The sequence below is a fragment of the Narcine bancroftii genome, chromosome 3 (genome assembly GCF_036971445.1).
Source record: "Narcine bancroftii isolate sNarBan1 chromosome 3, sNarBan1.hap1, whole genome shotgun sequence".
NCBI classification, from domain to species: Eukaryota; Metazoa; Chordata; class Chondrichthyes; order Torpediniformes; family Narcinidae; genus Narcine; species Narcine bancroftii.
In genome coordinates, this window is record NC_091471.1 from 162,421,375 (window position 1) to 162,433,797 (window position 12,423).

At 37.7% G+C, this 12,423-nt stretch overlaps 1 protein-coding gene across 5 annotated transcripts in view; it reads right to left on the bottom strand.

Moving 5' to 3' along the window:
• The window catches only part of LOC138757792 (SWI/SNF-related matrix-associated actin-dependent regulator of chromatin subfamily A containing DEAD/H box 1-like), a 155,910-nt gene that overhangs the window by 119,404 nt on the left and 24,083 nt on the right, over positions 1–12,423 (bottom strand). For all 5 annotated transcript variants that reach the window (XM_069925695.1, XM_069925693.1, XM_069925696.1 and 2 more), the window contains exons 5-8: positions 12,322–12,416; positions 11,256–11,345; positions 7,519–7,603; positions 3,726–4,132 (exon numbers count right to left, since the gene is read on the bottom strand). In XM_069925695.1, the coding sequence (XP_069781796.1) occupies positions 3,726–4,132; positions 7,519–7,603; positions 11,256–11,345; positions 12,322–12,416 (677 nt within the window). The remainder of the gene's footprint in view (positions 1–3,725; positions 4,133–7,518; positions 7,604–11,255; positions 11,346–12,321; positions 12,417–12,423) is intronic.

Here is a 12,423-nt window from a genome sequence, read left to right on the forward strand (position 1 = left end):
CAATGCAAAATGGTTACTCACTATTGAAATGCTATCCTCTGAGAGCTGAACCTTCACATAGTGAATACCATAAAACAGTTTTTGCAAAATCTATGAACCAAGTTGAAGATACAAAGCAGTTATATAAAAGCTCTTTATTAAATAATAAAGCTAATGAAGTGTTCCAACAGAACAAAAAATTTTCTTCCAAAAGGTGCCAAAACAAACTACAGTGCATTTCAAGCCATGTTAATGCCCCAAACGAACTTTCTATTCAGTTTCATGCTCTTAAATTGAATAATGTAAGAATAATAATTGTAAGAAGCTAAAACAGGAAGAATTGGACTTTCAAGTGCCTTTTTTAAAAAAAATCTTTATTTATTTGAAAAATCATTAGTAATAGTACAACATATATTCAATAAAAACAATTTTATATAAGTATATTATATACTTATATAAAAAGAATTTTAAAAAGAAAGAAAAAAATCCCCACCCACCCTCCCACCCCGTCAGGAGAGCCAAAAAAAAACCAAAATCTAAGAATGTATAATAAATCAAAATATATCTAAATGCATATTAACAAAATAAACAAGTATCATGCAAATTATATAATTTTTTTCCATAACAATATAAGCTTTCAATTCATTATACCATAGCTAACGGCTCAATAGCCAATGCAAACAGGGCTGGTGACAATGGACAACCTTATCGAGTTGAACGTGTCAACTTAAACGGTAATGAAACAACCATTTGTCACCACCCTAACAGTCAGGTTCATATATAAAGCTTTAACCCAACCAATAAAAAGGGCCAAATTTAAACTTCTCCAGTACTTTAAATAAAAAATCCCCTTCGACCCTATCAAAGGCTTTTTCCGCATCGAGCGCAAACACCATTGGGTGGTTGGGCTACTATCAATATGCATTGACTAAACTAATCAATCGAAGAATATTATCTAAAGCATTTATATTCTTAATAAAACCTGTTTAATCAATATGTATCAATTTAGATAAATAATTAGCAAATCGATTTACTAGCATTTTTGCTATTATTTTATAATCAACATTCAATCAAAAAAAAGGTCTCTACGAAGACACTTTCTGAAAACCCATCATCATCCGGTGACTTCCCATTGGGCATTTCCAACATGGCCGCCTTAATCTCTAATTCTGTAAATGGAGCTTCCAGATCCATAACATCCTCCTCTTCTAATGCTGATAATGTTAACTTAGATAAAAAGGAATCAATAGAACCATTATCCCGTTTCCCCTCAAAAGTATATGATTTTTTTTATAAAATGAATAGAACTGGTCATTAATTTCCTGAGGTTTATTGGTAACTGTTGAATTCTTTTTTTACAGCATTAATAACTCGTGAAACCTGTTCCTTCTTTAACTGCCATGCAAATACTTTATGTGCCCTCTCACCCAACTCATAACATCGCTGCTTAGATCGATTGATTAAACTTTCAAATTGATAAATAAAAAATTGCAAACTTCAAACTAGATATCTTAACAAAATAACAATATAGACACTTAAAGTATTGCTCCCCTTCTAATAAATGAAAATCACTCACCCCTCAAAAAATTTAAAAAATAGTACATATATAAAAAGATTCTAATTATTCCCTCAAAAAAAAAACAACACCACCCAAAGGTATTAACAGCCTAAAAAAAAACTGGGTGTGGTAAACCCCACTAGTGGCAGATGACTATCAAAGATTTCAGTGCCATCCACCCTCCCCAGCCAGAAATACAATTCATATACAATTCAATACTGTAAATATATTCAACCCAATGACTCCATTCCCAATGATTGTTCCGGATCTTCAATGTCAATAAGACTGTGTTAAAACGTCTTTCTTTCCATTTTTCCCATTCTCCCTCCTTTTAGGTGACGATGGCGAAACTCTTCCATGACCACGTAAATCCAGTATTGAATTAGCAAAAACTAACGCATCATGATCATTCTCAAAAAATTGAAATCGAGTTACCATAAAAGACCTTGAACTCAGGAGGATATTGAAAAGCAAGTTTGTAACCTTTCCGCCACAGTACTTCTTTAGCCGAGTTAAACTCGACGTTTGATAATTTCTTGACTCAAATCTGCATTAAAAAAGACTTTATTATTCTGACTCATCATTGGAGATTGACCTTGTCGGGCCTTCTGTCCCGCCAACCGTAATATAATTTCTCTGTCCTGATAGTTCAGGCACCGAACTAAAAACCCACGGGTGGTTGTCCTGGTAACAGCTTCCTTCGAAATGCTCTATGTGCTCTCTCCAATACTAGACCTCCCGAGAAAAACTCTTTACCCAACACCTCGGGAATCCAACTCTTAAAATTTTTTTATTGGGTCAGACCCTTCAATGTCTTCTGGAAGCCCTACAATTTTCACATTATTTCTCAGTCTTTGATTTTCCAATGAGTCAATTTTTTTCAGTAAATCCCTCTTCTGGATTCCCCAATCCACAAATGAATCTTCCACTTTCTCTATTTTTTCCTTATTACGCACAACTTGATCTTTACATTCAGAAAAGGCTGTTTCAATGTTTTTTTTTATAATTTTTCTTGCACTGTATCCACTGATTTAATACATTGACATCTATCTTGGGTGTAGACATATCTTCAGACATATTAGATATTTTAGTTGTAACTTCCAAAAACCCTTGAGTCATTTGTTTAGATATATTGTCCATATGATAAGCAATCCCTTCCAGAACTGCACAAATAGACTCCATTCCGGATTCCAGTTCCACATCCTGAGGCCTACCTTCTCTGGACTCCACCTCTAAATGTTCCTGTGATCTGCTCGTTAAAGGTAAGTCCTCTTTGTCTTCCATCATTGTTGGGCCCTTCACGGTGGGGCTGCGGGTCTGTACACCCGACACCGTCACTCAAGACCCCCCCACAGCCCACACAGAGTCGAATAGTTCACGGACCCTGGAGACACCGCGCATGCCCAGCAAAGCCAGGGACCATGCAGAGGCAGTTTCCAATGCCATTATTCGCATCCCTGGTTCACCCAATGGCAGCGTGGGCTCAAAGGCCTTCCTCTCAGTCAGGTCGCCCGCACGTCTGACATTGCGAACACGCAAGTCAGCACCAGCTGAGTTCGTCAGCATGCCGGTGCCATCTTGCGGGGACAAGGTCAGCACCGCCGGTGTGATACTTAGCCTGGCAGAAGTTCTCTGTGCCTTGGAGGTTCGAGCCGACGACCCCGTGGTTTCAACTAGACAGGTAGGCCTCAGTTCTTCTGTGCTTTTAAAAGGTAATTTCTTCTATACTGGAGCCTTCTTTTTTTTTTAAATCCTAGTCATCATTGTGAGCCAGTAATGTTCTCAAAAATAAAAACAGAGCTTTTATTCACTTAAATAAAGTTTAAAAACAGGTACTAAAAAAACTGGTTGGGGAGGACTAGGATGGCACTTCTGCCCTCTACGCCAACTTGCCACGCCCCCTCGACTGTCAAGTACCTTGTACCTAAATACAAGCTCATTTAATTCAGTCACAAACATCAATCTGCTATGTCACCAGATGAATGACAGAATTACCAGCCAATTTGCTTGGATTTTTAAAGTAAAATCATCTCATTTGTTATTTAAAGTACAGTCATTTGACACTTTCAGATGCTTTTGGGTCTGGATGAACCAAGTGCTTGAATCTAATCATAAAGCATTAGCATTATAGGGCAATATATGTTGCCTGTACAGTATTTTTAGGATTAATAAAATTAAATTATCTCACCAGTGCTTCCCAGCTGTTAAATGGGCGAAGTTCAATAATCTTCTGAGCCTTTTTCAGAGAACACTGAGGTATGAGAGTAAGTTCATCGACTGTGGCATCCTGTAGGAAGCTGACAATTTTAGTTCTACGTTCATCTTCCACCTCTTCACCTCCACTACTGTAGTCTTCATCAAGAGAACTCTCACCACCAGAAGGAATGGATTCTACATCTTCAGAATCACTACTTTCCCTCCAAACAATTCTGCTACTTTTTTGTCCTTTGCCATGTTGTTTTATTTTATTATTTTGTTCTTTTCTTGTTCCGGATTGGTTTGACTGCACTGATATCACTTTTGACTGTGTTGTAAGACTTGAGATGGCATCTTTTCCATTTATATTTTTAGATTCTGACTCACAAGGCACTTCATCTACATATATAAAGAAATGTTTTAGTTTGGAAAGGTTAAAGTAGAGATTAATAAAAACTTTAGAGGTAATTTCAGTGAAGAATGACACTGATAATAATATGAAGATTTCTAGAAACAATTTAAATGATATAAAGAATTATAACAATGGACTAAATATTGGAACAACTATGAGGAATGAGACAAAATAACTTTTGAATTAAAGATTCACATATCAGAGCGCAAAAATTGATTCCGTGCTGTCGCTAACTAACTGAAGAATCTTTATAAGTGGATTAGTGCTTAGTTACATAGCTGAAGCAAGCCACTGAGACAATTTGCATGGACTATTGGGTAATTTCCCCCATTTGACTGCCTCATTTAACATCGTTTCCAATTAAAATAAGCAATCCCAATTCCCTTGATCAAACACCATGAATTGAAATCAGATTGTTACTGAAAGTATTAACTTTTCAAGTCAGAATTAAATAAAGAATTTAAAAGATTTTTTTGAAAAATACATATATATCATATGTGGGAATATTATAACAAGGCTCCAGTTATGATGCCTAACTACAGAACTTTCAGATTGGTAACTGTTAAAATACCAAAATCTATTCTTTGGAACTGAGTAAAAACACACAAAGCTGGAGAGATTCAGCAGGTCAAACAGTGTCCTTTATGTAGCAAAGGCAGAGATACCTAACTGAAGTTTTGGGCTTGAACCCTTCATCAAAGTATTGGTGAATAGTTCAAGCCTGAAACATCAGTTATGTGCCTCTGCTTTGCTACATAGAGGATACTGTTTGACCTGCTGAATCTCTCCAGCATTGTATTTTTACTTTAACCATGGTGTCCACAGAATTGTGTGTTTTACCTTCTTTAGAAGCAAGCTCTGAACAATAGAACCAGGGATACTGTACATGGGCAGCAATCCTTTAAATTTTAGGGAAATGCATGTGATAGCATTGGAGTCTTCTGGGCTCTCTATTCCACTGAAACCATTTACCACTGGGTGGAATATGTTTTGAGCTCTGAAGACCCCAATTAATATTCCCAAATTCTATTTACCCTCTGCATCAATGTGCACCACCTGCCAAACCCATTTCTGAAGAGAGAAGAATATCTTAAGATAAAAATAAGTCTGACCATACATTTTGACTCTACATCAAATTCCACCTTCCAGCAACATTCGACCTGTTCCAGTTTGCATACCATCCAAATGGGTTCACACAAGACGCTACAGCCGTGACCCTTCATTCTGTCCTGACCAATTGAGAGAAAAATTCCTCAGATATGAGGCTCTTGTTCATCAATTTCAGCTCGGCATTCACATGATCATCGCAGAGGCTTGTGGGTAAACTGTCCTCAATGGGACTCAACTCCCCTCTCTACAACTGGATCCTGAACTTGACTGAAAGGCCATAATCAATGTGAGTTGGCAGTAAAGTCTAATCAAGCTGAGCATTGGTACATCTCAGGGCTGTGGTGTACCACTACAGTTAATGCTGCTGACTCATGGCTGTGCTGCCAGATTCAGTTCAAACAGAATCATCAATCTTGCAGATGATACAATAGTAGTTGGCCTCATTGCCAACAATGAGTTGGCATAAAGAGAGGAGGATCGTCAAATGGTGCATGAACAAGCTGAGTCTCAAATGAACAAGACAAAGGAGATGACTGTAGACTTCAGGAGGATAAAAGTCCACCACTCTCCAATGCTAATCAAAGGCTCCCTTGTTGAGAGCACAATATTCCTTGATGTGCATATAACTGCTAACCTATCCTGAAGCCACAACACCTCCTCACTAGTCAGAAAGAGATGCAGCACCTAACACTTACCAAAGAGGTTGAGGGCAAGGCTGCCAGCCCACATATTGAGATTTTACAAGTGCACAATTGGGTGTCCAGTCTGGCCACGTAATTATATGGTATGGCAGCTGCAAAGCACGGAGTGGAAGTCAACACAGAGGATCATTAAAACAACTACGTTCACTGGGGTCTCCCTATCATCTATCGACAACGTTCACTGGGAGTGTTGCGTATATACAGCTCAAAGAATTATAGAGAATCCCTACCATTCATCACATAGCATCTTTGACCTACTAACATCAGAAAGGAGGTGGAGGAGTATCAAAATTAGGACTGCCAGGCTGGGAAATAACTTATCCCTGCAGACTGTGATATCGATGAATGGTATCTTGTAACCTTGGATCTATTATAATTGAAACATTTATTTTATATTTTTATGTATGTAAGTAATTATTACGTATTGCATCTTAACACACGTGTGCACCATGATCTGGAGAAACACTATGGTTGTATATGTAGTCGTATGAAAAAATGAACTTTAATAGTTACTGAAGAATCTTAATAGGAGAAATAGTGCTTCATTGGATAGCTGATGCAAGTCACTGACCATTGCTTCACATACCCTTGTAGTTAAAATCCCATCTCTCAGTAAAATGTGAGTGTGCACGCATGTGCATTCATCTACACACCACACACACTTGTTTGTCCTTTGAATAACCCACTACCCCCTTTCTGACACATCATTCCCAAAAAAAACTCAAATCATAATCCAAAAAATAAAGTGAAGCAAGGAAGTCCGCACAGGCACTGTGATTGTAATTAATACACAAGATTGCTGGAGGAACTCAGCAGGTCTCGCAGCATCCATAGGACAGAAAGAAATATATCCAACGTTCTGGGCTGGAGCCCTTCGTCTAGGTATAAACACAGGTGGGTGAATAAAAAAGTAGGGGGGAGATGTAAGAAGGGGCAGGGGGAGAAGCCGAGGCCAACAGCCTAAAGGTCATAGGTCACATCCACCAACTTTTTATTCAGGTGGCTGCCTGCTTTTTGCTCACACCTTGGAGGGCTCAGGCCCAAAAAAGTTGGTTATACATCTTTGCCTCCTACGGACACTGCAGGACCTGCTGAGTTTCTCCAGCACTGCTAATGTATTTACTTCAAAATTTAAAGACAGTCTACAAATGATTAGGAACCCTCTTCAATGTATTTTCAGTAAAACGATTGAACACCAAGAAATGAAAAATTCTTTAAATTAAGTTTCACTCTAATTCCAAAGATACATTACCATTATTGCACAATCAAAAATTCTGCAGTTCTTGAATAAGTTAAAATCAAGTTTGACTTTCCGAAACATGCACTCAACAATCCAGAGAACAGCTATAGAATGTTGTGCATTTGATGTTCTCTTCAAATAATTTCCTTGAAGAAAATGCACTCCACCTTGAATCAGTGAACTTGCTTTAGCACAATACTGCAATTCAACTGCTTGAAAATGCTGCAGAATGTTTAAATTTGCACAATTTCCCTTGAGAAGTTTTAATTTTGAAAATCTCTTTCTGCTTTGACTTTAACCAAAAGGACAAAATAGAGGTAACCTGAATCTTGATTGGCAAACACCTGCAAGGCTTCCAAGGCATCGTAATATGACCAGTCATGTTCTTCCAGGACCTCCCTAAGCTCCTGAAAAATAAATGAATATGAAATAAGGAATTGCAAAGGCATCACTGATAAAATTAACCATTTTTTCTGGAGCTACATTCAATTATAATTATATCACCAAGCAGATTGAAATGATCAAGTCTTTTGGAAAACCTTTAATCTCACAGCTGTTGCTCAATCATAGTGCAATAATCTTCATACTATATTAGCATGTTATAGAAATAACATACAAAAATTAAGTATTCAACACCAGTCACAGGTATTCAACATTCATAAAGTGGCTTTAATACTTAAATGACATCGTAGATCGAGCATGCATTAAATTATCCAAAAGCATTGGTTATATTCCATTGTTGGAAATGTAAACTGTGCAAGTTAATACATATTGACAAGTTAATACTTTTGATTATTAATATTTTAAACAATTGAAACAAGTAATTATTCATTCTCAATTGAGTAATTAGTCCCAAGTAGTTTTACACTGTTACGCCACAGACCAGCAGCAATGCAAATTCACCAAGGCAGTATTACTGTTTTTCTTTTAAAACACTATTTATTAATAACTACTAATAACATAATCAAATCAAACCCAACAATACGTGTGGGTGTGGTGGGATACCAAAACCATTACAGCTTGGGCACAATTCTAAAAATTCTAAAAAAGTTCAGTCTTCGAAATCCCTTGTCAAATCGCAGACTGTTATACTGATCTATAGAAGCAATCATGAAGAATATGGGAGAGAATGTTTAACCAGTCTGCCGAAAACTCATGAATCCTTGTCGAGAAATATCCCAGAGAAATATCCTTTTGCATGAATGGTTGTCACAACTCCCCTCTTCCTTGCGGAGGGGAAACAAAACACGTGACTTCCACAATGCTTCCAAAACCCAGGTACAACTCAATCAAAACGATCATTACTTTGTTCATGATCCAATGCAGCAATTCTCCTGACAGAGAATCAGCTGAATTGTCCATTAATCACACAGTCATTCCTACTCAGTGTTTGATGAGATTGCCACTGGACATAAAGTGCTGTTTTTTCAGTGTTCCACACACAACTCTCTCACCACCTGAGTCTCTGGAAAAACCACTAGATGTTCTTTCTCCTCTGCAAAGTAGCGAATTTGGGTACAGCCTGTACTAGCTGTTACCATCTAGATTCTCCAAAGCTGTGAAGGGTTGCAGCCTGTACTAGCCCTTAAAATTATACTCACACAAAATGAAACAGAGCTTGCAACACATCAAGTTCTCAAAATGTTTCAGAATACCACCACCCGTCCCTCATTCAATTTGCTCTGGCGTCCTGTCACTTGTTCCCTCTCATCTCATCGCTTGCTGCCCCCCACAGTGCTTTGAGGGAAGCACTGGGCCTTGATGATCAGGCTTGTCGAACAAAGCCTGAACATCGAGGCCCAGCAGTCCCCTCAAATCACTGTGGGAGACAAAAAGCAATGGGAAGGAGCAAGCCCCATGCAAACTGAATAAGGTAAATATGCAAACAATTTTTTCCTGATACCTCAAACTGAAAATTGTTTGGGGGTGGGTGGGTGTAGTGACATGGTGTCAAATACGGTAATTTTATTGAAACCAAGAATTGCATACTGGATTCAGTTAACAATAGCAACTGAAAGACTGCTAACACCAAAACCTCTATTGTGGAACTAAAATTCAAGAGTAGAGCATAGACACTTTGAAATTATTATCTTGTCAATATGTCAAATACAAAAATAGAATAATGTATAGATTGCCATCAAGCAACCGACAAAAAAGGAAAATAATTTTTAAAAATTAAAATAAAATAATATGCAAAAATATATTTAAAATTGTAAAAGTAATGGTTCTCTGAAGTAACACATCAACCTTTGGTGAAGGGAGGAAATATTCAGCCAGCGGAGTGCTTTCGTCATGCCTTGCTTGGAGCAGCTGTTTGAATAAAATTGTGTTTGAATAAAATGGCATCGCCCTGGATGAAGAACTGGTTGATGCAGCTCACTGTTGGAGTGACTCTCTTAAAGTGTCTCCTTATCCCTGCTTAGTGAGAGTCACCCAAGTCAGTGGCTTCATCTATAAATTTTGGGATGGGGGGAGTGGGGGAAAGAGTGGGTTAACTATAATGTTGTGGTTTGTCTTTTGGTGACTCCCTGGAGGAAGAAGAACCTGCAAATGCAGCAATGATTAATGGTTCAAAGTATGTGACTGAAAATAAAGTAAAATGCTTTGCTCAAGTAAAGTTTGTTCAATGCAAGTATAGTTTAATCAGCTGACATCAAATGCACAATTTTCCAAAAGGAACGATTTATGTTCAGTGTCAAGTGGGGCGGAATGGTTAGCGCAACACTGTTACAGCGCCAGCGACCAGGGTTAGAATCCAGTCCTGTCTGTAAGAAGTTTGTATGCTCTCCCCGTGTCTGTGTGAGTTTTCCCCTGATGTTCTGGTTTCCTATCACCCTTCAAAACACATTGGGTTGTAGGTCAATTGCGTCCAATTGGGCAGCACTGGCTCGAGGGCTGATATTTCCTATTACTAAATTCAACGCATCACTTTATCCAGGAAGTTATTGATAGATTTCATAGAATACAGAAGCAGGCCCTTTTGGCCCACCTTGCCCAAAAGGTAATGCCCACTGACACTAATCCCATTTGTCTGCATTAGATCCATGTCCTTTAATACCTTTCTTATCTAAGCACCTCTCCAACTTCCTTTTAAATGTTGTATTTAGCTCAACCATCTCCTCTGGTAGAACTCTCCATATAACCAAATGAAATTCAGATTTGCTTTAAATTAATTGATCTCTCTCCTTAAACCTGTGCCCTCTAGTTCTGGACATCGTGCACTGAGAAAAAAAAGTATCTCCTATATCCTTCATAATTTTAAAAACCTGCAAGATCACTCCCTCAGCATCCTAAACACTAGTTAGAATAAACCCAGACAATTCAAACTCTCCTTTGAATGACAGCCCTCCATTCCAGGCAACATATCATCTGCACCCTCTCTATTACTACCACATTCTTCTTGTAATGTTCATCAGAACTGTAGACAATATTCCAAGTATGGCCTTACCAATGTTTTGTACAGCTGTAAAATGACATCTGAACTCCTGCATCCAATGCCTTGGCAATAAGCCAAGAATTTTCTTCACTACCCTGTGCACCTGTGTCGCCACATTCAGGGAGTGATGGAGTGGTCCCCCAAGATATCTGTCCATCAATGCTCAAAAAATTCTGTGTCCCAATAGAATTTGTCTTCCCAAAGTTCATTATCTCACAGTTGCCTATATTAAATTCCATGTGCCTCTACTTCACCCAACTTTCTAAATGATCCATGTTTCACTATATCCTTAGACAAACCTTTTCACTATGGTTCCACTGACTTTCAAGTTCTCTACCCTCTACATTCTCATCCAAGTCATTTGTGTGCATGTGTTATATTACAAACAACCATTCTAATCTAATAACATCCAGACACATATCATGTTCTGAGAAGTTACTGCAGATTTCTCAGACACCAAAACCACCAAACCCCTTTCAAAAGTTATTAAAACAGACATCTCAACTCATCAGTTTATTTCCAACCAAATGGGGTGAAACTTAACCTACTGGGTTTAAAATAGTTCCAAATATATGTCTTAAAAGTAAAATGTGTTTTTTTTTAAAAAAATAAAATTTACTTGCCGCTCTATCTAAATCTGGAAACCTATTGTGCAGCTTTCTTAGCAGAGTGTCTTTCTTTTCATAGTCATCAATGGAATCTTGTGACTCGAGCTGGGGAGAAAAGATAAAATATGTCATGAGTATCAAAGTTGACAAAAATCCTGTCATTGATTATAACACGTATGAAACAATCAAGGGTTGTTGAGGGATGGGGGGGGGGGGGGGCCAGTGAGGGGAGGAAAAAAAGCCTTTTGTATTTTCAAATATTCCCAAATTAGGATTAAAATTTTAAAGTTTATGATGGACTGCCGTTAACATATAGTTTAAATTAATACATAATAACTCTGACCCCAAAAGTTCATAGTTGTAACAAAGTGGAAATAATGGACTCCATCATTACTGCACAAAAGGTATTGTCTCCACTGACCTGCAAAAAAATGTGGTAATGGGAACATTGCGGGTAATGATACTCTGCTTCTTTACAGGTTCCAAAGTTACCTTTTTTGTATTCAATCAAACAATTGTACAAGCACTTCACATTTCATTCTCATTGCTAAAACTCAGAGGATATAATGCAAACAAAGAATTGCTGGAACAGCAATTATCCTTGGGTAGAAATGGTCAGTCAACATTTGAGGTCTGAACCCTTTCTCAAGAAGTTATTCTTGATAAAATGTTCACGCCCAAAACATTGCCTGAGCATTTCTACCCATGGATGTGGTTTGAAGTGTTGAGTTCCTCCAGCAATCCTTTGTTTATTCATGATTCCAGTATCTTCAGTTTTTGTCTTTCACAGATCTCATGCTTTATGGGATTAATCATCTTCTTAAATGTTATATGATCATTAAGCAATTTTTAATGTCTAGTGTCCTTCTCTGAAACCAATGTTTTTGTTTAAATCTTTAAAAATCTCTTACTTCAACTATTAATTTCATCCATTACTTAATTTTTCTCTTAATATTTTATGTAGCTATTCAGCAGATGTGGCTGCTATCGAAGTTTTATGCCTAAAAATCAGCAAATTGAAATAAAAGACCTCTCAGGAAAGGCTTCTAGTCAATTCTGGTCATTCTGGTTCAAAACCTACTCGATTAGATTTCTTCTTCTTCATGGCAAAGGAAATAGGAAGATTATCATTTTCATCAGAGCTGTTGTTTTCCAGTTTCCTTTTCCGGGCAGTGGCTGAAAA